This window comes from Chiloscyllium plagiosum, unplaced genomic scaffold, assembly GCF_037043375.1.
Source record: "Chiloscyllium plagiosum isolate Xiang-an unplaced genomic scaffold, Cpla_swu_hap1 HiC_scaffold_27, whole genome shotgun sequence".
Taxonomy (NCBI): domain Eukaryota; kingdom Metazoa; phylum Chordata; class Chondrichthyes; order Orectolobiformes; family Hemiscylliidae; genus Chiloscyllium; species Chiloscyllium plagiosum.
The window spans coordinates 92,148,237-92,171,081 of NW_028270165.1; the positions used below are offsets into that span (position 1 = coordinate 92,148,237).

The 22,845-nt window shown below is 47.4% G+C and overlaps 3 protein-coding genes across 3 annotated transcripts in view; all 3 read right to left on the reverse strand.

Annotated features, from left to right (window-relative positions):
- Positions 1-22,845, reverse strand: part of LOC148145018 (uncharacterized) — a 268,501-nt gene that overhangs the window by 194,197 nt on the left and 51,459 nt on the right. The window lies entirely within an intron of this gene.
- LOC148145021 (uncharacterized) overlaps positions 1-22,845 on the reverse strand; it is a 159,582-nt gene that overhangs the window by 85,290 nt on the left and 51,447 nt on the right. The window lies entirely within an intron of this gene.
- LOC148145024 (uncharacterized) overlaps positions 413-22,845 on the reverse strand; it is a 93,522-nt gene continuing 71,089 nt past the window's right edge. The window contains exon 4 of the mRNA XM_087975457.1: positions 413-4,444. Coding sequence (XP_087831583.1) covers positions 2,666-4,444 — 1,779 coding nt within the window. The 3' untranslated portion in view covers positions 413-2,665. The remainder of the gene's footprint in view (positions 4,445-22,845) is intronic.

The window sequence follows — 22,845 nt, forward strand, 5'->3', positions numbered from 1 at the left end:
CAGTGCAGGGTAGAAATTCAGAACAAACAATTCTACTTTCTGTGGAATATTCTATTCTTTAGCTGTTCCACAAAATTCAAAGCACTCACACACCCTCTTCCCCCTCTGTTCTCACTCTGCTCTATCTAATTCTCCTGAGGTGCTGATTCAGGATCTTACAGGGGCAGAAAAGCAAAAACGTCAAGACTGACATCTCTCTGAATTTTGGATACCTCCACCTGAAAGTTAATATCTTTCACAACATTGGGATCCTGCCGAGAGTGAGCAGGTCTGATTTTGGGAAGCAAAAAAAAAAGTGTCAATTCAGGGTGAACCTGCAATGCAGTTTCTTGAGAAAGGACCAGACACAAAATGATTATCGACCCCGGGAAGGTGGGAGTAAAATGAGACGTCAAGGCATTAACTCCAACACACTTCAGTCAAACTCTTCTGCTCCCAGTCAGGGCAAAACATGCTCTGAAAGTCCAGCCTTCACAACCACACTTCTGATTCCACTGAAGACAATTAGAGTCACACAGCACAGAAACAGACCTTTTGGCCCAACCTACCCAGATATCCTAAATTAATCTAGTCACGTTTGCCATCACTTGGCCCCTATGGGGGCTGGGTGCTGGGTGCTGGCAGCTGGGACTAAATTGTGTTGGCTATCTTGTCAGCAAGGACGAGTTGGACCGAAGGGTCTGTTTCTGTGCTGTACATCTCTATGACTCCAGTTGCATTTGCCATCACTTGGCCCTGACCCATCTGAACCCTTCATATTCAGATGCCCTTCCAGGAGCCTTTTAACTTGTCATCGTATCAGCACCCACCACTTCCTCTGGCAGCTTGAGCCATCGCTCAAGCGACTCCATGTTGAAAGCGTCTGATCTTGTGCACCATATGACACCAGGATAATCTCAGATCATTCCAGGTCGCATCGATACTCAGTCAGTGGCTTTCCCGATCAGGATGTTGTACGTGATCAAACAAGTCCATGGGTAGGCGATCCCCCACCTCTTAGTTCAAGTATCTCTACGAGAACTTCCTTGCTGGTGGGTCCCTTGGAGACGTTTTTATAAATTACTTAGATGCAGGCATAGGTGGATGGATTAGCAGAATTGGACTGAGAGGTGGCAAATGGAGTTCAATGCAGCTAAATGTGAGGTGATTCACTTTGGGAAGAATAACAGGAAGGCCATGTGCATAGATCCCTGAAAGTTGCCACTCAGGTGGATAGTGCTGTTAAGAAGGCATACAGTGTGTTAGGTTTCATTGGGTAGAGGGATTGAGTTCCGGAACTGCAATATCATGCTGCAACTATACAAAACGCTGGAGCAGCCACACTTGGAATATTGTGTATAGTTCTGGTCCCCATATTTCAGGAAGGATGTGGGAAGCATTGGAAAAGGTGCAGAGGGGATTTACCAGGTTGTTGCCTGGTCTGGAGGGAGGGTCTTATGAGGAAAGGCTGATAGACTTGGGTCTGTTCTCATTGGAAAGAAGGCAGCTTAGGGGGGATTTGATAGCGATATATAAGATGATCAGAGGATTAGATAGGGGAGACAGTGAAAGACTTTTTCCGAGGATGGTGACATCAGCTTCCCAAAGTGAATCACCTCACATTTAGCTGCATTGAACTCCATTTGCCACCTCTCAGCCCAATTCTGCAGTTTATCCAAGTCCCTCTGCAACCTGTACAAATTGAGGGGTGATAGATTTAAGACAGATGTCAGAGGCAAGTTCTTTATGCAGAGAGTGGGAAGGGCGTGGAATGCCCTACCTGCGAAGGTCGTCAACTCAGCCACATTAGGGAGATTTAAACAATCCTTAGATAAGTGCATGGATGATTTTGGGATAATGTCAGGGAATGAGCCGAGAATACTTCACAGATCAGCGCAACATCGAGGGCCGAAGGGCCTGTTCTGCGCTGTATTGTTCTATGTTGTTTGTTCTATGTTCTAAATTTAGTGCAGGAGGCTGAAAGAAATGAGCAGCTTTAAAACAAAAACCTCTTGGAGCTCAAAGCTTTCAATGAGAGTCTGAGCCCGGTGGTAAGTTCAGGTAACCTTTATTGCAACCCAACTTTGTTTCAGCTTCAGATCCCCCCAGCAAAAAAAGGCAGGGAAAAAGTATCTGCTTTTTGAACAGCTCAAGGTCAAAGTACACACACCACACCTCCCCTCCTCCCCCTACCACCACACTTTCCCTCCTCACCACGCTGTCTTTACTATTGGCCAGCACCAAGTTGTCCCTTTGTAATCGGATCCTTGGTACAGCCATAACCCGGGAGGAAGTATTGCCTCACTCAGCAATTTCAACCCATACCCTGTCTCCAAGTAAGTTTCTCCCCGCTCATTTGCCAGGAAGGGGCAGTGTAGAGTCAACCAGACTACTGTGGGTCTGGAGTCACGTGTAGGCCAGACCGGGTAAAGGATGCAGCTGGAACGACTGAGTGAATCCTTTCCCACAACGGCGGTTCCCTTCCCTAACAAGGGAGAGAGGGAATCAGATGGGGGCTTTCTCCCCCGCACCACCCCCTCCCTGAAACGGTCTCATCGTTAGATTCCAAACTCCACATTTCTGACCGAATACCAATTCTGCCATCTGTCGTGGTGGGATTCGAACCCGGGAGTCCCCGGAACCGGGTTGATAGTCCAGTCGATAATGGCACTCGGCCGTCATTCCTTCAATCCCCCTGCGATGGCACGTGAACTCGTTGGTGCTTCCGCAGGTGGGAGACCTGGGTAAAGGCCTTCCCGCACTTGGGGCAGCTGAAGGGCCTCTCCCCCGTGTGGATCCGCTGGTGGGTCTGGAGGTTGGAGGGGCAGTTGAAGCCCTTCCCGCACTCGGGGCAGCTGAAGGGCTTCTCCCCCGTGTGGACCCGCTGATGGGTCTGGAGGTTGGAGGAATTGCTGAAGGTCTTCCCACACTCGGGGCAGCTGAAGGGCCTCTCCCCCGTGTGGATCCGCTGGTGGGTCTGGAGGTTGGAGGAGGTGGTGAAGCCCTTCCCGCACTGAGAGCAGGTGAAGGGCTTCTCCCCCGTGTGGATCCACTGGTGGCTCTGCAGCTTGAAGGAGGTGGTGAAGCCCTTCCCACACTGAGAGCAGGTGAACGGCCTCTCCCCGGTGTGGACACGCTGGTGGGTCAGCAGGGAGGAAGATGTGCTGAAGCCCTTCCCGCACTCAGGGCAGCTGAAGGGTCTCTCCCCCGTGTGGACCCGCTGGTGGGTCTGCAGGTTGGAGGAGCAGTTGAAGCCCTTCCCACACTGAGAGCAGGTGAATGGCCTCTCCCCGGTGTGGACCCACTGGTGGGTCAGCAGGGAGGAAGGTGTGCTGAAGCCCTTCCCGCACTGAGAGCAGGTGAAGGGCCTCTCCCCGGTGTGGATCCACTGGTGGCTCTGCAGCTTGCAGGAGGTGGTGAAGCCCTTCCCACACTGAGAGCAGGTGAATGGCCTCTCCCCGGTGTGGACACGCTGGTGGGTCAGCAGGGAGGAAGGTGTGCTGAAGCCCTTCCCGCACTGAGAGCAGGTGAAGGGCCTCTCCCCGGTGTGGATCCACTGGTGGCTCTGCAGCTTGAAGGAGGTGGTGAAGCCCTTCCCACACTGAGAGCAGGTGAAGGGCCTTTCCCCTGTATGGACCCGCTGGTGGGTCTGGAGGTTGGAGGAGGTGGTGAAGCCCTTCCCGCACTCAGGGCAGCTGAAGGGCCTCTCCCCCGTGTGGACCCGCTGGTGCTTCCGCAGATTGAAGGAGCAGGTGAAGCCCTTCCCGCACTCGGGGCAGCTGAAGGGCCTCTCCCCCGTGTGGACCCGCTGGTGGGTCTGCAGCTTGAAGGAGGTGGTGAAGCCCTTCCCACACTGAGAGCAGGTGAACGGCCTCTCCCCGGTGTGGATCCGCTCGTGGGTCCGCAGGGAGGAAGATGCGCTGAAGCCCTTCCCGCACTGAGAGCAGGTGAACGGCCTCTCCCCCGTGTGGATCCGCTCGTGGGTCCGCAGGGAGGAAGATGCGCTGAAGGCCTTCCTGCACTCGAGGCAGCTGAAGGGCCTCTCCCCCGTGTGGACCCGCTGGTGCCTCTGCAGGTGGGAGGAGCAGGTGAAGCCCTTGCCACACTGAGAGCAGGTGAACGGCCTCTCCCCCGTGTGGACCAGTTGGTGGGTCAGCAGGTGGGAGGATGTGCTGAAGGCCTTCCCGCAGTCGGTGCAGGGGAATGGCCTCTCCCCGGTGTGACTGCGCCGATGGGTCTCCAGGGCAAACGGGACATGGAAGCCTTTCCCACAATCGCCACACTTCCATGGTTTCTCCACGGGGTGAGATTCCTCAGGTTTCTCCATGGCCACAGCTTCAGCTGCACACAAACACGTGCAGAGCCCCTCCCTGCCGTGAAATCCCTTTTCCAGGCCGTATAACTGTTTCAGGCTCCACCCACAGTGCGCTGCAACAGTGGGGTCTCTCGTCCAGTCCCACTGATGCTGAAAACGTCCTCAAACAGGAACCAAGAAGCATTGATCCCTCTCACAGAAATCACAGTCAAAAACCGTTGTGGTCCTGATGGATTGAGTGACTGTCAGACATTGACATCAAAGTGAGGACTGCAGACGCTGGACAGTCAGTCGAAAAATGTGGCGCTGAAAAAGTACACCAGGTCAGGCAGCATCCGACTAGCAGGAGAGTCAATGTTTCAGGCATAAGCCCTTCATCTGTTGATTTTGAAACTTCAGTCTTCAGATTTTCAAATACTCTGCAAAAAGAGATTACAAAAGTCATCACTATCAGTGCAGGGTAGAAATTCAGAACAAACAATTCTACTTTCTGTGGAATATTCTTTTGTTATTCCACAAAATTGAAAGTACCATCCCCCTCTCTCTCCCCCTCTGTTCTCACTCCGCTCTAACTAATTCTCCTGAAGGTGCTGATTCAGGATCTTACAGGGGCAGAAAAAGCAAAAACATCAAGACTGACATCTCTCTGAATTTTGGATACCTCCACCTGAAAGTTAATATCTTTCACAACGCTGGGATCCTGCTGAGAGTGAGCAGGTCTGATTTTGGGAAGCAAAAAAAAAGTGTCCATTCAGGGTGAACCTGCAATGCAGCTTCTTGAGGAAGGACCAGACACAAAATGGTTAATGACCCCGAGAAGGTGGGAGTAAAATGAGACATCGAGGCATTAACACCAACACACTTCAGTCAAACTCTTCTGCTCCCAGTCAGGGCAAAACATGGTCTGAAAGTCCAGCTTTCACAACCATACTTCTACTTCCACTGAAGACAATGAGAGTCACACAGCACGGAAACAGACCCTTTGGCCCAACCTGCCCAGATATCCTAAATTAATCTAGTCACGTTTGCCATCACTTGGCCCCTATGGGAGCCGGGTGCTGGCAGCTGGGACTAAATTGGGTTGGCTATCTTGTCAGCAAGGACGAGTTGGACCGAAGGGTCTGTTTCTGTGCTGTCCATCTCTATGACTCCAGTTGCATTTGCCATCACTTGGCCCTGACCCACCTGAACCCTTCATATTCAGATGCCCGTCCAGGAGCCTTTTAACTTGTCATCGTATCAGCACCCCCCACTTCCTCTGGCAGCTCATGCCATCGCTCAAGTGACCCACGTTGAAAGCGTCTGGTCTGGTGCACTAGATGACACCAGGATAATCTCAGATCGTTCCAGATCGCATCGATACTCAGTCAGTGGCTTTCCCGATCAGTATGTTGTATGTGATCAAACAGGTCAGTGGGTAGGCGATGCCACACCTCTTAGTTCAAGTATCTCGACGCGAACTCCCTTGCTGGAGGGTCCCTTGCAGACACTTCAACTGGACTTCATTGAGTTGTAGAAATGAGTTGAGTTGCTATCAATATGTTTTGCTTATTGCTGATGTCTTTTCGAAGTGGATTGAAGCCTAACTTCCTCCTAACACTACTGCTGAGACTGTGGTGAAGATTTTGTTTAAGGAAATAATTCCCTGCTTCAGTATACCTGCCTGCATTAGCTCGGACAATGGACCACACTTTGTAGGTAATATTAACGGAGAACTCTGTTCCCAGCTTTGTATTTGTCGGCAACTGCATGGTGCTTCTCATCCTCAGGCGGCCGGACTTGTTGAATGTTTTAACCAGGCTCAAGACTAAACTTGCCAAATTAATGGCCCAGTCTGGCCTCTCCTGGTTATGCTAATCCCTGTGGCCTTATTCCAGATGCGATCCATATCTGTGGGCAAGATACAACTGTCTCCAGCTGAGAGTCTCTCTGGTCACCCCCTCCGTACCCCTTGGAACAATTCAGCTCCCTTCTCAGTCCACTTCCACCACATGACCGAAGCAATGAATGATTATGTTCTTGCTCTAACTAGTGTTATGCGTGCCTTTCACTCCCAGGAGCGTGCGGCCTACAGCGATGTTCCCTCCCTTTCAGCCTCGTCACGGGTAGAACCTGGTTCGTTGGTGCTTGTCAAGAACTGGACTGGCAAAGGTCTCTATCCTCGTTGGGATGGCCCCTTCCTGGTTTTACTTCCCACCCCCACAGCGGTCACAGTGGTTGGGTGCTCAGCTTGGGTCCAACTGCACCATTGTAAATTGATTGACCGCACCAATCAAGAGGGGGGAAGAGGAGGAGAGAATCCTGGAATCCCAACAAAAGGAGTGGACCCTGTCCAGTTGGGTTTTTGAATCTTGCTGTTATTTTCATGTTAATCTTATGACAGATACTTGAACTAAGAGGAGGGACATGTGGGTGATCGCTTATCTCCTCACCTTTCTGATCACATACAACATCCTGATGGGGAAAGCTACTAAGTATGGATGCGACCAGGAATGATCAGAGTTTATCCACCACCCATGCTGAGATGAATTTGTCCAGTGCACCGGACCAGACGCCTTTGACGTGTGGAACGTGATGAAGATTGATTATTGCAATGGACTCTTACATCAGAAAGACCAGATGGTCCATCTGGACAGTAGAAATCAGTGGGAGTTACCATGTCGTTACCATGTTTTTTTGATTTTACCTGCAGATGCAAGCCTAGTGAGGATAAAAATTATCAACTCAGGAACACCATCCCTTTTTGCAGGTCGGGCCAACTTGAGAAAAGGGAAGCCTGATAGGGGAAACTCCTCAATCCACAAACAACTTATTGATACAGGCCCACAGAACGCTCTTCACCCCAGAGGCAGTAGCATGTTACTCATCTCTATTGGGAGATGACTTACTTGCCCCGTCCCCAATCCCCGATTCCATTCCATTTGTCAGACTTCCTACTGCCGACCCTGCGAAGAGAAATATCACTTTCCAATACCTCCGGTCTGTGTATACAAACAGCTGGTGTAACACTGGCTGGGGTACAGCAGGCCTTATGTGGCACATGGACTTGGAACGGAACCCTTCCCTTGTGCATTTATAGGCCTTTTCTCTTTTCAGAACCTGATACTGTCACCAAGACCATGTACAATAGATCTAAGGGAGAGCCCAATGGGAACAGCATTCTGAGGACCATTGTCTCCCATACAGTGCGAGTGCTCGAGTCACTTGGCCCATTTTTTACAGCGCTCAAGCAACTCCTCTTGCAAAACGTCGACCCTTTACTCCTGTAGACCTGACCAGACCCGCTGCTGTAACATTTCAGTAACCTATTTTGACAAACTCTCCGTAATATAAATCAAACCAGACTATTATTTCTTCAGCTAAGGTAAAGCTACCAATTTCCTTGTCCTTGATGACAAAGATGTCCCTGATAAGGTCACTATCAGAGCCCTTGTTCCCACAACAGTACCTTGTCCTGGCCAGTGGACAAGTCGATGGAACCTCCATCTGAGGAGGATGCAGCGGTCGGTTTCAGCCAACCTTGCTCCAACTGGAAGGACCCCAAGGGACTGGGTGACAATACAGGACACCCGATAGGCTGGGGAATCCAGAGTACCCTGGGGTTAGAAGGATTGGCAGGGGTGACAAGTCAACAGAACCGCAATTCCCTCTTTGACAGCCTGACCATTCGAGGAAATAAGACTAAAGAGGCTCTGAAACAGAGTAAACTGGGATTATCAGACCTGTGTCTTTACTCTGTGCAGAATCGGTATGCTTTAGACTATATACTCCCGCAGGAGGGTGAGGTCTGCACCATTGTCCCAGATAAATGCACTATGGGCATTCCCGATCTCACTGGCAATATTACTAAGATACAAGAAGAGATCCAGGTATTCCTTGACAGAATGACTGAAGGGACCAGTTGGGGAAACTGCAGATCGGGCTGATGGTACAATTGGCTTATCAATTTAGCCTTGTCTGTTGTTGGTATTGGTATTGTTAGGTATTTAATTACTAGGCTTATGAGGTCCCTTAGTGATATGGATTTGCCCCAGAAGATGCTCCTTTTGCGATCCGATGGCTCACCCACAAGTGTCGATGGCGATGATAAATGTGACCAGATGAGCTGCGAAGATGGTGGTGCCGCTCTACAGGATGTTGATGGCTGGACCACCTTGAAGGGCATTCGTTTGGACTAGCCTTCTCTTTCAGTGATCGCAGTGCAATCAAAGGGAGGCATGAGGGTGGGGGCATCTGGGTGATAAAGTCTATAGCCTTAAAACTTGCCTTTAAACATCCAGACTCAAATGTAATGCTGAATTATTGAATACATTTACTGCACTAGAAAATAAATAGGCAGGAAGGCTCAGAAAGAGGAGAGAACTTAAAGATAGGGACACGTGGGCTCACCAAGTGATAACAGGATGCTGTAAGGCAATTAAGAACGTTTACCTCAGCATCGGTGAATCTGTGTGAACAAGACCCCAAGTGATAACATTCACAGCCGTTCCCTTGTGAAATGAATGACAGTCTTTGAATCTGACCCTGAAACAAGACTCGGTACTATCCATAGCTTTGTAATTAATGGGTGGAGCTTGTCCATTGTAACGGATTCTTACTACCCCTTGCAAGCGGGGCAATCACAAAATAAATCTTTGCTGTCTTGAGATTTCAAAAGGACACGAGAGAGAGAGACCATTTTAGTGCTGAGGCTGTTGAATCCCATAGAGAATTAACTTAGTGATTATCTGCTATGGATTGAATTGAATTGCATTTTGGGACTTTATGATGAGAGATTTTTATTCCAGGTTTCCAAAGAGTATGATCTCCAGGACAAACCAAGAGAGAGGCTTTACAGGTCTGAGTTCTCAAAGGATTCCCTGGGCCACCTCAAATCTCCACTTTAACATGGGAGGTAGGACAAAATGGCTTCTGCTTGGCTAACTCGGTGGGACTGAGTCAGGCAGATACCCACGACTCAGAACAAACAAGAAACCACAGACTGATGTCAATCCAGTGAAAAAAACTGCAAATGTGAACCTAACCATTAAACGCAGAAGTAACGGTTTAATCCTAACCGCCAGACAGGACAAATATGATTCCAAGAACAAGTTGTCTACAAGAAATTATGATAGATTAGATTGGATTAGATTCCCTACAGTTTGGAAACAGGCCCTTCGGCCCAACCAGTCCACACTGACCCTCCAAACAGTAACCCATCCAGAACCATTTTTCGTCTGACTAATGCACCTAACACCATGGGCAATTTAGCATGGCCAATCCACCTGACCTGCACATCTTTGGACGCTGGGAGGAAACCGGAGCACCCGGAGGAAACCCACGCAGACATGGGGAGAATGTGCAAACTCCACACACACGGTCACCCAAGGCTGGAATCGAACCTGGTGCTGTGAGTCTGCAGTGCTAACCACTGAGCCACCGTGCCACCCTAGGCTAAGTCAAAAATGCATGAGGACCTTGCGGGATCGGATTGAGCATGATCATATAGTAACAACCAATGTCTGACTCTAAACAATGTACATAAGTTCTATCCAAACTCTAAAAGTCGGCGGATTCTTTTGGCACTCTAGGAGTACTCATCGGTGGCCCAGTGGTTAGCACTGCTGCCTCACAGCACCAGGGTCCCAGGTTCGATTCCAGCCTTGGGGGGCTGGCTGGGTTGAGTTTGCACATTCTCCCCATGTCTGCGTGGGTTTCCTCCCACAATCCAAAGATGTGCAGATGTGGTGAATTGGCCATAATGTTGGGTGCATTGGTTAGAGGGAGATGGGTCTGGGTGGGCTACTCTTCAGAGGATCGGTGTGGACTGGTTGGGCCAAAGGGCCTGTTTCCACATTGTTGGGAATCTAATCTAATCTAATCCTTCTGGGCTGATCATAGTCTACCGTCCGGGCCATATCAAAGAATAAACTATTGCTTGTATAATTGGCAAAGTCACTTCCAGGTGTGTTTATTGACCAATCCCAGAAATCCGAAGATCCAGACAGCAGTCCAGATCAGAACAACCAGATAGGAAATGGTTAATGTCCCCAGGATGTGGGGAGCAAAATAAGACACCAAGGCATTAACACCAACACCAGGGAAAAACTGAACATACAGATGTGACAAACATTCGTAGCAAGCCAGAATCACAGATGTACAGCACAGAAACAGTCCCTTCAGTCCATGCTGACCAGATATCCTAAATCAATCTCGTCCCATTTGATAGCACTTGGTCCATGTCCCTCTAAATGTTTCCCAACATATACCCATCCAGATACCTTTTAAAAGGTTGTAATTGTACCAGCAGTCACCACTTTCTCTGGCAGCTCATTCTTTACACACACCACCCTCTGTGCATAGGAGTTGCCCCTTAGGTTTCTTTTAAATCTCACCCTAAACCTATGAGCAATCCCAGATCAAAGATCTTGTCTATTTATCATCGACATGCCCCACATTATTTATACAAGGGGTCACCCCTGTGGGATATAATTAAAGCAGTGTTACTTCTGCAACCAGAATTGCTTCTGCAAGGTAAATGAACTAACGCCAGTGTATAATTGTTTCAGCCAAGAGTGGAGTTAACAAGAATGAAAAATTGCTTTTGTATTAGCTAAAATGTGCATACATGAAATGTGCCTGCAAATGGTAGATGTTACAGACAAACAGATAAGGTGCTGTGAGGGGAGGGGGTGGAGGTTAAGCTAGACATGCTTGTACAAACAGTTATAAGCATCTGTTTCCTGCTTCTGCAAAAACAAAAAAAAACACAATCAGGGAGGTCAGAAGGCTCAGTGTCGGCGAAAAATGGGAGGAAATGTTGCTTTCGCAAACAAGGAAGTAGCTGGCAGTGAGAGGATATACGCTAACACGTTGTTCACGCACAAGGCTGAATAAAGCAAGAAATAGACAAGAGTAATGGGGCCACCGGGAAAGAATGGAGAGACAAACCGATCTTTTGAGGATCAGCTTGGAACATCGGGAGGAGGTGAAGGAGGAATGTGAATGAGGGAAAGAAGCTGAATGTGCTGGAGCCAAAGTGGAGGAAGGACAGAGGATGCAAAACCGGCTTGAAGCTGCAATGAGGAATATTGCATGTGCTGTACTTGTACCTGTGGCAGTTACTGGTGGGAATCGGGTGCATTTTAAACATCAAAACAGGAGATATCCAGCCCTCCCCCTTCCCAATCTCTATCCTTCAGTCCCTCCTCACCCGGGTAACTAAGACACATACCTGAGTTTGCGGAGGCTGCTCCCTCCCTGCATTCACTCCAGTTGCTACAAGTGACCAATTTCCCCTCCTCTCATCTCTGCCTCCCTCCCAGGATGAAGAGTCGGCCAGAGGGCGGGAGATTCACTTTGAAACTGACAGGGCCACTTCCGCCTTGTGACGTCACAAAGAAACTAGGGGCGGGGGCGAGGAAAAGTGACGGCTTAGTGGGCGGGGCATGGCTAACAGCGGGGCGCCGCACTGCGCATGCGCTGCGCCTGCAGCACACGGGGAGGAGAACATACTTTCCAAAAAACCCCTCCCTTCAGAGAATCCCCACAGTGTGGAAGCAGGCCACCGACCCTCCCAAGGGTCACCCACCCACACCCATTCCCCTGTCCCCATTGCTCTTCATTTATCCCTGAGTCATGCACCTTACCTGCATATTAAACCTAATTTAGCATGGGGAAAAACAATGACTGCAGATGCTGCAAACCGGATTTTGGATTAGTGGTGCTGGAAAAGCACAGCAATTCAGGCAGCATCCGAGGAGCAGCAAAATCGACATTTCGGGCAAAAGCCCTTCATCAGGAATAAAGCAGAGCCAATCCACCCTAACCTGCACATCCCTGGGCACTATGGGTAATTTAGCACGGCCAATCCACCCTAACCTGCACATCCTTGGGCACTATGGGTAATTTAGCATGGCCAATCCACCCTAATTCAACATGGCCAATCCACTTTTGATTAGAGTGGTGCTGGAAAAACTCAGCAATTCAGGCAGCATCCGAGGAGCAGGAAAATCTTCCTTTCGGGCAAAAGCCCTTCATGAGGAATAGAGGCAGAGTGCCTGCAGGGCTCAGATCCGAACTCTGCTGGTTTAAAGATGGTCCGGAGTCTGTGTAGGATGAGTTGGTTACAGAGGCAGGCAACAAGGAAACAAACGTGGCTGTGGTAGCGAGTCTGTTTGAGGACATGGTCAAAGAGCTTCAGGGCAGAGGAAACGTGTTGGGAGTTGCAGTGGGAGAGGGATTCCTTGAGATTCTTGTAGAGAGAGGAGGAAAACTTCTTCAAGGCAGGCATCCTTGCAAGAGGATTCACTGTAGGGTTAAAATCAACTAGGTAAAAACAAGGACTGCAGATACTAGAAACCAGATTCTAGAATCACACAACTCCAGGTTGTAGTCCAACAGGCTTCTTTGGAAGCAGTAACTTTTGGAGTGCTGCCTCTTCATCAGGTGGTTGTGGAGGATAAGATCCTAAGACACAATTTAGAGCAAAACAGTCCAGTGTCCTGCCACTGAAATGGTATATTGAACAAAGCTGGATTGTTCAGTCTTCCACCTTTTCAAATAGGTTACGTGTCTCATTACAATGTAAATCACAGAACATCTTGTTGTCACCTTCTCAAGATAACAAGGTTTTATAGCAAAAGCTCAAGCCATGATTAAATGGCGGAGTGGACTCGATGGGCTGAATGGCCTTACTTCCGCTCCTATGTCTTATGGTCTTATCTCAGCTCAGACAATGCATTAAAGGTGTGAGGTCAGAGTCTGCCTGTCTCCCAATCTGGAGTCAGACTGGTTCTGTTTCAAGTCGAATTTACAAACTATTACATGTATTGACTGCCTGCAGAGTTTTCCTTTAAAAAAATGCACATAGAATGTATCTGCAAATATACATCTCTCCCCCCCTCCCCCCCCCCCACACACAGACACAAACACACACGCACAAGTTTATTGGGTGAATTTGTACTTGCAGAATTATGTCTTACTTTGCTCAAAAACTGCATGAATCCATGTAAGATTCTGTAAGTCAGTTTAACCATTGTGGCACAGACAGTCTCACACAGGGGAGCTCACACCTTCAATACATTATCTGGGCTAACGCGACACCAATTGGTAAAGTTCACTTGAGGATTTAACTATTTTAAAAGGTTTTGTGATTTACATTTGAAAAAACTGAAACTATCATGGTCATTCGAACAGATGAGAGACTTAACAAACAATCCGGGTCTTTTTCAATATATAATTTCAGTTACATCACATTATAAACTGTTGCTATAAATTCTGTGTCTTACAATCTTATATTCCACAATCCCCTGATGAAGGAGCTGCACTCCGAAAGTTAGTGCTTCCAATTAAACTTGTTGGACAGAATTCCTCAAGTAGGGCACCATAAGAATCCTGGGAGACTGCTATTTCCTGTTTACTTCATAATGAACAAACATTAAGCACGATCACCTATTTATTTCTCATTTTGTTTCATTTTTCTTGTTTAATTCCCTGCGATGATGTGGGAGAATTATTAGATTTGGGTCAGCCATTTGGTCACATATTAAAGCCTGGAAACTGTGAGAGGTAATTTCGGTTTAAACTTTAAGATGTGCCTGGACCACGGACTGGTCTATAATAAAAGACAAAACTTTTGTTTCTTTTCTAGAACATTTTATATTCTCAAAAGTAGAATAGTTTAAATTGTGCAGAATGCTGACAATTTGTGAACAGAGTAAAAACAAGCAGGCTAGTTTAAATTGTGCAGAATGCTGACAATTTGTGAGCAGAGTAAAACAAACAAGCCCTTGATTGATAAACCATTGACACAGGAGGGAAGGATGAGTCCTTGACTGATAAGACTCCAGGATGGGGGAACGACTTGAGACATCTGTTTCAAATTAAAGCCTTTGACTGATAAGACTACAGGGTGAGAAAAACAACAAACTTTGGAGACTCTGGAGCCTTTTGTTGCAGACTTTGTGATAAAAATAATGATGTTTTTAAGAATGTGAACCTCATGGCTTGTTGGAGCCAAGGAGAGGAGGGACTTGTGCTGTATATAATGGGAGACTTTGTAAGCCTCAGCGCGCCTTTTCTTTAAGGGTGCCCGACTCTGCAGACTTGACTTGTTAATAAAACTTTGTTTTCCTGAATTTGTCTAGAGCGATTATTGAGAAGCGATTTTCGTTTCTAACAGAAACCATTTTGAATCTCAGCTTAGTGCCTGCTTGCTAAAGTTTGTGTTTCCCAGGCTCAGCGGAGACAGTTGGCCTTGCAGCTGTGCTGCTTCCTGATAAACAAATTCTTTCCTGACATGGGGCTTTATTTCCATCCCCCACAGTTGGCGAGTCAGGCAGGAGGTACCCTGGTCCTGCCAGGTCACTAGCCGATATCCTTTCAGAGATGAAATATAGAGGGTGCTTGCTGCTTTTGTTGTGTCCAAACTAAAGAGGAAAGCTGGCCAGGGACAAAAGTGCTGTTAGAAATGTTGATACAATTCTCCCCACTCAGCCACAAGATACCAGTGAGAGAACTCAACAGGGTCCTAGCGTCTGGACGTAATACTGCTGGGAGCACTTGTGCTTTACAAAGTTAGTAATAATGAATTTGCTTACCCCAGGGTTAACGAGAGGTGAAACCGTATTTGAATGAATTTGGCATACAGGACACATTGGGCAACTATTAAAGACTCTGTTGTATTTCCCTGGGTTATGGACTCATGCAGAGACACAAACAACTTGTATTGAAAAGTGTTCGATTTGCAAATGGAACAAAGGAGAGGTATATAGAGTTTGCACACTTGGTTAAGCAGCAATGTGTCACAGCCAGGATTTATGAGGCTCAACTCCCTAACTTGGGCTGCTCTGGAATGTGAGTGCCTCATTATTCCTTCCTTCCTTCCAAGGCTAAAGAAAAGCTGACAAACTGAGATATGAAGCAAGTTGGAAAATGTTACAGAGAGACTCACACAGACAGAAGTTTGCAGGAAAGTTAACACTTCATAATCTGGTTTCAATGCACATTAGCCTGGGTATGGTACTGATATCACAGGGGTCTCAAAAGGGTACTCCCTCAATACTCAAACCAAAACATGGGTGCCTCCTGCTGGACTGGTTTGTGTTCATTCTTTGCTGCTGCCTATTTCAGTTGATGATGTACATTATTGTTAACACTCACAAACCTGGTGGCACCCAGATTTTCGGAAAGCAGCTTGGCAAAGATCTGAAGCGTGTTTAATTTGTAAACAAACAAGGTGCATACTCGAAGAGGGATGCCCTGTGTTTGTTAACCACCTCCTTGCTTGGTCGGCCTTTTTAAATTGTCTACAACTTGCTTATATAGTATCACCTCGCGTACATTGTTATGAATATTGTCTAATAAGAGTAGATGTATTTAGTAGCTGAATCAAAACCATCCCAATGACTGAAACAGCTGACACTGGATTGTTGGACAAGTGGGAAATATTTGCAGTTAACCAAAGCACTTCAAAGTTTACAGTCACGGGTACGTCAAGCTGAAGAATTAGGACCGGGGCATATTGGAGCCTGCTTCCTCGGGCAGAGAGTTCTGCAGATACACTACTCTCTGGGAAAAGCAGCAGCCCTCACTTCTTCCTCCTCATCTCTGTCCTAAACCTACTCCCCCAAAGCTTGGGGCCTAGTCTCAGCCACTAGCAGAAGTGACTGGATAGGGTAGTGCTTCATCCTCTCAGTGCAATGAATTCCCACTTTCCACCAAAATCCCGGATGTACTCACTTAGTTGCTTGCTGTCTCACAAATGAAAGATTTCATTGTAACTTCTTCCGGTCCCAGGAAGGGCAAAGCATCTTTGAAAGCTGCTCTGAAAGCCCTGTCTTCACAACCACACTTCTGCTTTCACCGAAGACAGTTGGAGTCATACACCACACAAACAGATCCTTCAGCCCAACTCGTCTATGCCAACCATATATCCGGAATCAATCTATTCCATTTGCCAGCATGTGGCCCATATTCCTCAAAACCCTTCCTATTCATGTACCCATCCAGATGCAGAGGGATGTGTGCCAAATGCTAGCAAATGGGACAAGATGAATTTTGGATATCTGGTCGGCATGGACGAGTTGTACCAAATGGGCTGTTCCCGTGCTGTATGACTCTAATCTTCTTCGGTGAAAGCAGAGGTGTGATTGTGAAGGCTGAAGTTTCAGAGCAGCTTTCAGAGATGTTTTGCCCTTAATGGGAGCAGAAGTTACAATGAAATCTTGCATTGGTGAGACAGCAACTGAGCGAGTAAGTTAAGTACATCCGGGATTTTGATGGAAGGTGGGAATTTGTTGCACTGTGGGGATGAAGCCCTACCCTATCGAGTCATTTCTGTTACTGGGGAGACCAGGCCTCAAGATTAGGAGAAGCAGATTTAGGACCGAGATGAGGAGGAATTGCTTTTCCCAGAGAGTAGTGAATCTATGGAATTCTCTGACCATGGAAGCAGTACAGGCATTTTCACTAAGAGAGACCTTGGAGGGCAGATTCATAGCTCCTTGAAAGTGGAGTCACAGGTCGATCGGATAGTGAAGATGGCGTTTGGTATGCTTTCTTTTATTGGTCAGAGTATTGAGTACAGGAGTCGAGAGGTCATGTTGTGACTGTACAGGACATTGGTTAGGCCACTGTTGGAATATTGCGTGCATTTCTGGTCTCCTTCATATCGGAAAGATGTTGTGAAACTTGAAAGGGTTCAGAAAAGATGTACAAGGATGTTGCCAGGGTTGGAGGATCTGAGCTACAGGGAGAGACTGAACAGGCTGGGACTGTTTTCCCTGGAGCGTCAGAGGCTGAAGGGTGACCGTATTGAGGTTTATAAAATCATAAGGGGCATGGATAGGATAAATAGACAAAATCTTTTCCCTGGGGTGGGGGAGTCCAGAACTAGAGGGCATAGGTTTAGGGTGAGAAGGGAAAGATATGAAAGAGACCAAAGGGGCAACTTTTTCACACAGAGGCTGGTGTGTGTATGGAATGACCTGCCAGAGGAAGTTGTGGAGACTGGTGCAATTGCAACATTTAAGAGGCATTCGGATGGGTATATGAATAGGAAGGGTTTGGAGAGATATTGTTTGGGTGCTGGCAGGTGGGACAAGATTGGGTTGGGATATCTGGTCGGCATGGGACGGGTTGGACCAAAGGGTCTGTTTCCATGCTGTACATCGCTATGACTCTAAACTCAATACACATTTGAATGGGTATTTGCAATGATAGGAGAATGAAGGGTAGTTGGGACAATGCAGGGAGGAGGAGCTGAGTTGATGGATAGATCAGCCATGATTTTAATGAATGGTGGAGCAGGCTGGATGGGCCAAATGGCCGACTCCTGCTTTATTACTATGAAACTGTAACCCTGCATTTCCCATGGCTAACCCACCTAACCTACACGTCCCTGGACATTCTGGGCAATTTAGTATGGCCAATCCAAATCAAGGCCAGTCAGCAGTATAGTGATGTGGAAAATGAACATCAGAGTGTGATAGAAAGGGACAAGGGGAGTAAATATACCAGCAATCAAACTGGATTTTAAAGGTCACAAAAATTGAAACTAAAAACAGTGTGTCTGAATGTGTGCTGCATTGTAACAAAAGTGAATGAGTTGACTGCACACATTGAAGAGAATAATTATGATCCGAGACTCCTTACAGAGACATGGCTTCAGGATGGCAAGGATTGGATCCTGAATATCAAGGGGATAGTCAGATGGGAAGCTCGGTAAAGGTAGAGGGTTAGCACTGCTTATCAAAGCACTGATCACAGGGTAGTCTGGTGTCACCTCGGATTTCAGGTCCTGATTTCTCTGTCCTCTGTTGATCTCCCTGTTCCCTATTACACCTTCTGGAACAATAAAACATTCAGTCATCATGCCCCAACCCACAATCTCCCAGCCTGTCAACCATCCAGGCACAGAGTTTAGTCATAACAGGGAATTAAACAAGAAAAATGAAACAAAATTAGAAATAAATAGATGCTTATGCTTAATGTTTGTTCATTCAGAAGTAAATCAGAAATAGGGCTCTCCCAGGATTCTCATGGTGCCCTACTTGGGGAATTTTGTCTCCCTTCCATCTAACTATTAGCACCCAGCTATGATTTACAACAATATTTACAACAGAAGTAAGGCACCTGTTCTCAAATAGGCAGAGATATACTGATGTAGATTTTTGTTTCTCTTTCGTGCAAACACACGCACACGTCCATGGGGGTGAATTTGTATGTGCAGGTTCGGGGGGATTGGCTATGCCAAATTACCCATAGTGCCCAGGCACGTGCAGGTTAGGGTGGATTGGCCATGCTGAATTATTTAGTGCCCAGAGATGTGCAGGTTAGACGGGGTAAATGGAGAGCAACAGGTGTAGGGGAATGGGTGTGGGTGGGTTAACCTTCAGAGGGTCGGTATGGAGTCTTTAGGCCCTGTGGCCTGCTTCCACACTGTGAGGGTTCTCTGAAGGGAAGGGGTTTTGCAAACTGTGACTCGCCTCTTGATATGTTGATGTCACAGCAGGGAAGTGGCCCTGTCCGTTTGAGTGAATCTCACTCTGTCTGGGCAACTCTTCATCCTGGGAGGGAGACAGACATGTGGGGAGGGGAAATCTATTCACTTATAGCAACTGGAGTGAATGCAGGGAGGGAGGAGACTCCACAAACTCAGGTATGTGTCTTAGTTACCCGGGTGAGGAGGGACAGAGGGATCGACGTTGGGAAGGCGGGAGGAGTAGATAGCTTTTCAGTTTTGATGTTTAAAATGCACCCGATTCCCACCAGTAAGTGCAACAGGTACAAGTACAGCACATGCAATATTCCTCATTGCAGCTTCAAGCCGGTTTTGCATCCTCTGTTCTTCCTCCACCTTGCTCCAGCACATTCAGCTTCTTTCCCTCATTCCCATTTCCCCCCGCCCTGATGTTCCAAGCTGACCCGCAAAAGATCCGTTTGTCCCTCCATTCTTTCCCGGTTGTCTTTTGTGGGTTTTGAAAACTTTCCCAGTCCTCTGAGGATTGGAGTTGGGAGGTTACGTTGTGCACTCTCCAGGACATTTGTTTGGCTACTTTTGGAGTATTGTGTGCAGTTCTGGTCTCTCTGCTCGAGGAAGGATGTTGTGAAACCTGAAAGGATTCAGATAAGATTGACAAGGACGTTGTCAGGGTTTGAGCTGAACAGGGTGGAGCTGTTTTCTGTTGAGTTTTCAAAGGCTGAGGGTGACCCTACAACCGTTTATAAAATCATGAGAGGCATGGAGAGGGTAAATAGAAAAGGTCTTTTCCCTGGATGGGTCATAGGTTCAGGGTGAGGGTGAGATTTAAGAGGAACCTAAGGGGCAACTCCTATATTCAGAGGGTGCTGTATGTAAGGAATGAGCTGCCAGAGGAAATGGTGATGGCTGGTACAATTACAGCACTTAAAATGCATCTGGATGGGTATATGAATAGGAAGGGTTTAGAGGACATAGGCCAAGTGCTGACAAATGGGACTGGATTAATTTAGAATACCTGGTTGGTACTGATGAGTTGGACCAAAGGGTCTGTTTCTGTGCTGTACATCTCTATGACTCTGGCTTTCCACTAACATTTGCCACGTCAATAGGTCCACTTTCTCTCTAATGTCGGTGTTAATGGCTTGACATCTCATTTTGCTCCCACCTTCCTGGGGACGTTAACCATTTCGTGTCTGGTTCTTCCTCAAGAAGCTGCATTCCCGATTCACCCTGAATTGACACATTTTATTTGCTTCCCAAAATCAGACCTGCTCACTCTCAGCGGTATCCCAGTGTTGTGAAAGATATTAACTTTCAGGTGGAATTATCCAAAATGCAGAGAGATGTCAGTCTTGATGTTTTTGCTTTTTCTGCCCCTGTAAAATTTACAATTTCTAACAATACTAGCTCCTCATTCACTGCTCCATCTGATACACGACATTGGAAACTCAGTACAGGAGGCTGCAAAAAATGAGCAGCTTTAAAACAAAAACCTCTTGGAGCTCAAAACTTTCAATGAGAGCCTGAGTCTTGCAGTAAGTAAGTTCAGGTAACCTTTATTGTGACCCAACTTTGTTACAGCTTCAGATTCCACCCCTGCACCCCCCTCACCAAAAAGACGTAGAAAAAGTTGCTGTTTTTTTAAATAAGCGCTCACACGGCCACCCCCCTCCACCTCTCTTCCTCTACTATTGGTCAGCACCGAGTTGTCCCTTTGTAATTGGTTCCTTGCTTCAGCCGTAACCGAAAGGAAATACTGCCTCACTCACCAATTTCAACCCATACCTTGATTCCAAGTAAGTTTCTCTCCACCTGGTGCCTCCGCAGGTGGGAGGAGCAGGTGAAGCCTTTCCAGCACTCGGGGCAGCTGAAGGGCCTTTCCTCTGTGTGGACCCGCTGGTGGGTCAGCAAGTTGGAGGCCTGGGTAAATCTCTTCCCATACTCAGGACAGCTGAAGGGCCTCTGCCCCGTGTGGACCACTGGTGGGTCAGGAGGTGGGAGGCCCGGACAAAGGCCTTCCTGCACTCGGGGCAGCTGAAGGGCCTTTGCCCAGTGTGGAGCCGCTGGTGCCTGAGCAGGTTCGAGGAATTCCTGAAGTCTTCTCAAACTCGGGGCAGTTGGGAAGAGTGTCAATTCAGGGTGAACCTGCAATGCAGCTTCTTGAAGACCCAGACACAAAATGGTTAACGTCCCCGGGAAGCGGGGGAGCAACGTGAGACATCAAGGTATTAACATAGACACCAGAGAGAAACTGAACGTAAAGATGTGGCAAATGTTTGTGGAAAGCCAGAGTCACAGATATACAGCATAGAAACAGACACTTGGATCAAACTCTTTGGTGCTGACCAGGTATCCGAAATTAATCTAGTCCCATTTGCCAGCACTTGGCCCATATCCCTCTGAGCTCTGCTCCGGATGGCGGCCGTCTGGTCCACAGAGCACCTGCGCAGTTTGCAAAACATCTTCCCTTCCGAGAAGCTCCATCGTGTGGAAGCAGGCCACTCGGCCTAGGGAGTCCACACCGACCCTCCAAAGGGTAACCCACCCACACCCATTCCCCAAACGCTCTGCATTTAACCCTTACTAATGCACCTAACCTGCACATCCTATGGCTAATCCACCCTAACCTAGACAGATGCCAGCCAGACATCCTAAATTAACGTAGTTCCATTTGCCAGCATTTGGCCCATATCCCTCTAAACCCTTGCTATTCATATAGGCAGATGCCTTTTATATTGTCATTATGCCAGCCTCCACGACTTCCTCTGGCAGCAGGTTCCATACATCCACCACCCTCTGCGTGAAAAAGTTTCTACTCACTTCCCATTTCACCATTCCGATGTTCTTCTAGTTCTGGACTCCCTGATCCTGGGGAAAAGACCTTGCACTGATCCATGCCCCTTATATATTTTTTATAAGGTCACCCCTCAACCTCTGATGCTCCAGGGAAAATATCCCTGGCCTATCAGCCTCTCCCTGAACATCAAAACGTTCCAACTTTGCCAACAAGCCTTATAAAAGTTTTCCCACCCCTTTCAAAGTTTCACAACATCTTTCCTATTGCAGGGAGACCAGAACTGAATGCAGTATTCCAAAAGTGGCCTAACCACATGTCCTGCACAACAGCAACAGGACTTCCCAAATCCTGTACTCAATGCTCTGACCAATAAAGGAAAACATACCAAGGTCTCTTTGTTCTGCAACACTCCCCTTAACTGTGTAAGTCTTGCCTGGATTGCTTGACCAAAATGCAAACCTCACATTTCTCTAAATTAAACTCCACCTGCCACTCTTTGGCCGATCAGCCCATCCGATCAGTTCTGATTTATCGCTTTTTCCTCCCTTATTCCAGAGAAGCTGAAAATCTCCATCCCACACACTCTCCCTCCATTCTCAGTTTGCTGAACCTAATCCCTGCTGTACCTCATCCTGAAGGGTCTGGTTCATGTTGATTAACAGGCCTGCACTCACCAGGGGGGGGGATCTAATTGAAACATACATAATACTGAACGACATGGACATTTGAAAGATGTTTCAATTGGTAAGAGAGACTAGGACCAGAGGACCTTTTAGAATGGAGAAAAGAAAAAACTTCAGCCAGAGAATGGTGAATCTATGGAATTCCTTGATACAGAAGCTGTGGAGGCCAGGTCACTGAGGATATTTAAAACTGAAATAGATAGGTTCTTGAGTATCAAGGGGATCGAGAGGTATTGGGAGAAAGCAGGTGAATGGGGTTGACAAACTGATCAGCCACAATTGAATGATATGAGCAGACCTGATGTGGTGAATGGCCAAATGTCTGCTCCTGTCTTATAGTCTCTTACTGTCCTGGACATAGTGAGAGAGTTGGGAGCAGGAGTAGGTCAGTTGGTCTTTCGAGCCTGCACCAGCTTTGAACAGATCATAACTAGATATTAATCTACCTACATCTAGGTGGATAGGCTGGGATGTTTTCAGTGGAACACAGGAGGTTGAGATGCAACATTATAGAGAATTATAAAACCATAGATGAGGTGAATGACAGGTGTCGTTTCAAGATTAGGAGCAAATTTTTAAGGTGCGAGGAGAAAGATTTTAAGATAGA